This window comes from Opisthorchis viverrini (assembly GCF_000715545.1).
Source record: "Opisthorchis viverrini unplaced genomic scaffold opera_v5_5204, whole genome shotgun sequence".
Classification (NCBI taxonomy): domain Eukaryota; kingdom Metazoa; phylum Platyhelminthes; class Trematoda; order Opisthorchiida; family Opisthorchiidae; genus Opisthorchis; species Opisthorchis viverrini.
Genome location: NW_008758090.1, coordinates 1 through 833, shown reverse-complemented (window position 1 = coordinate 833; position 833 = coordinate 1). Strand labels below are relative to the sequence as shown.

The 833-nt window shown below is 45.5% G+C and overlaps 1 protein-coding gene across 1 annotated transcript; it reads left to right on the top strand.

Annotated features, from left to right (window-relative positions):
- Positions 1-103: 103 nt before the first annotated feature.
- Positions 104-301, top strand: T265_16131 (hypothetical protein; the record flags this gene model as incomplete). The annotated part of the gene is made up of 1 exon (XM_009179653.1): positions 104-301. A coding segment is annotated over one exon (198 nt), but the record flags the coding sequence as incomplete, so codon positions are not given.
- Between the last annotated feature and the right edge of the window lie 532 nt (positions 302-833).

The following is an 833-nucleotide window of genomic DNA, read 5'->3' as shown; positions in this document are numbered from 1 at the left end:
TACTTCTGGGACTTCTGCTACTTCGGGATATAACTACCCTCCAGCAGGTGGGCTAAACCCAGCTGCGTCAGGCTATCCTATATGCCCTCCGAACACATCGGGGATGGGTTCGGGAATGGGAATGGGTAGGGAACTGAAACCACCTTCAGATGGATTTGGCTATGCTTCCTCACCTTCATGGAACCCGTCGGCGGGATTCAACTCCAGCAGAGCAGAATTTCATCCCCTTGGAGAACAGGTTGTGACTGGCGCTTCCGGTGGTACGTCAATCTATTCACATTACTCAGACGACATAGATGTGGTGAGTCTTTATTTATTAAAAGTGACTCAAAAAAGCTTAGTTACCAGGTCCCAGTCAACAGCTTGTGCACGAATATTGTCAATACTATGACGTGTGATTTAAACCCCTCTGTTCTCTTGTCATAACCACTACCTTGCACGATGTAGTTTCACTATCTAATTGCCTAATTTTGACCAACCTACTGTAGTTGGAAAAATGTGCGGAGCTGGACGCTAACAGGAAGTATGCCAGACAAATGCAGTACAAAATAGTGACCGTAGCTTATTACAGCTTGATGGACACAGGCCGAAAACGCTACCAAAGAGGCGTGCAGTGCAGCCGTTAAACCCCACTAGACCGCAGGTGCTCAACGTTGCAACCTCAGATTCAAAATTATTCAATTTCTACCAGTTATATGATGTTAGTCTGTTTGATTCCCCTTATAAGCCTGAAGCTAACTTGGAGAACAACTTAACGGTTTTATCTTCCTCTGTACACCATCTATAGCGATAAACCACAGAATAAGGTGGGTGTAGTCACACGAGACGTACAG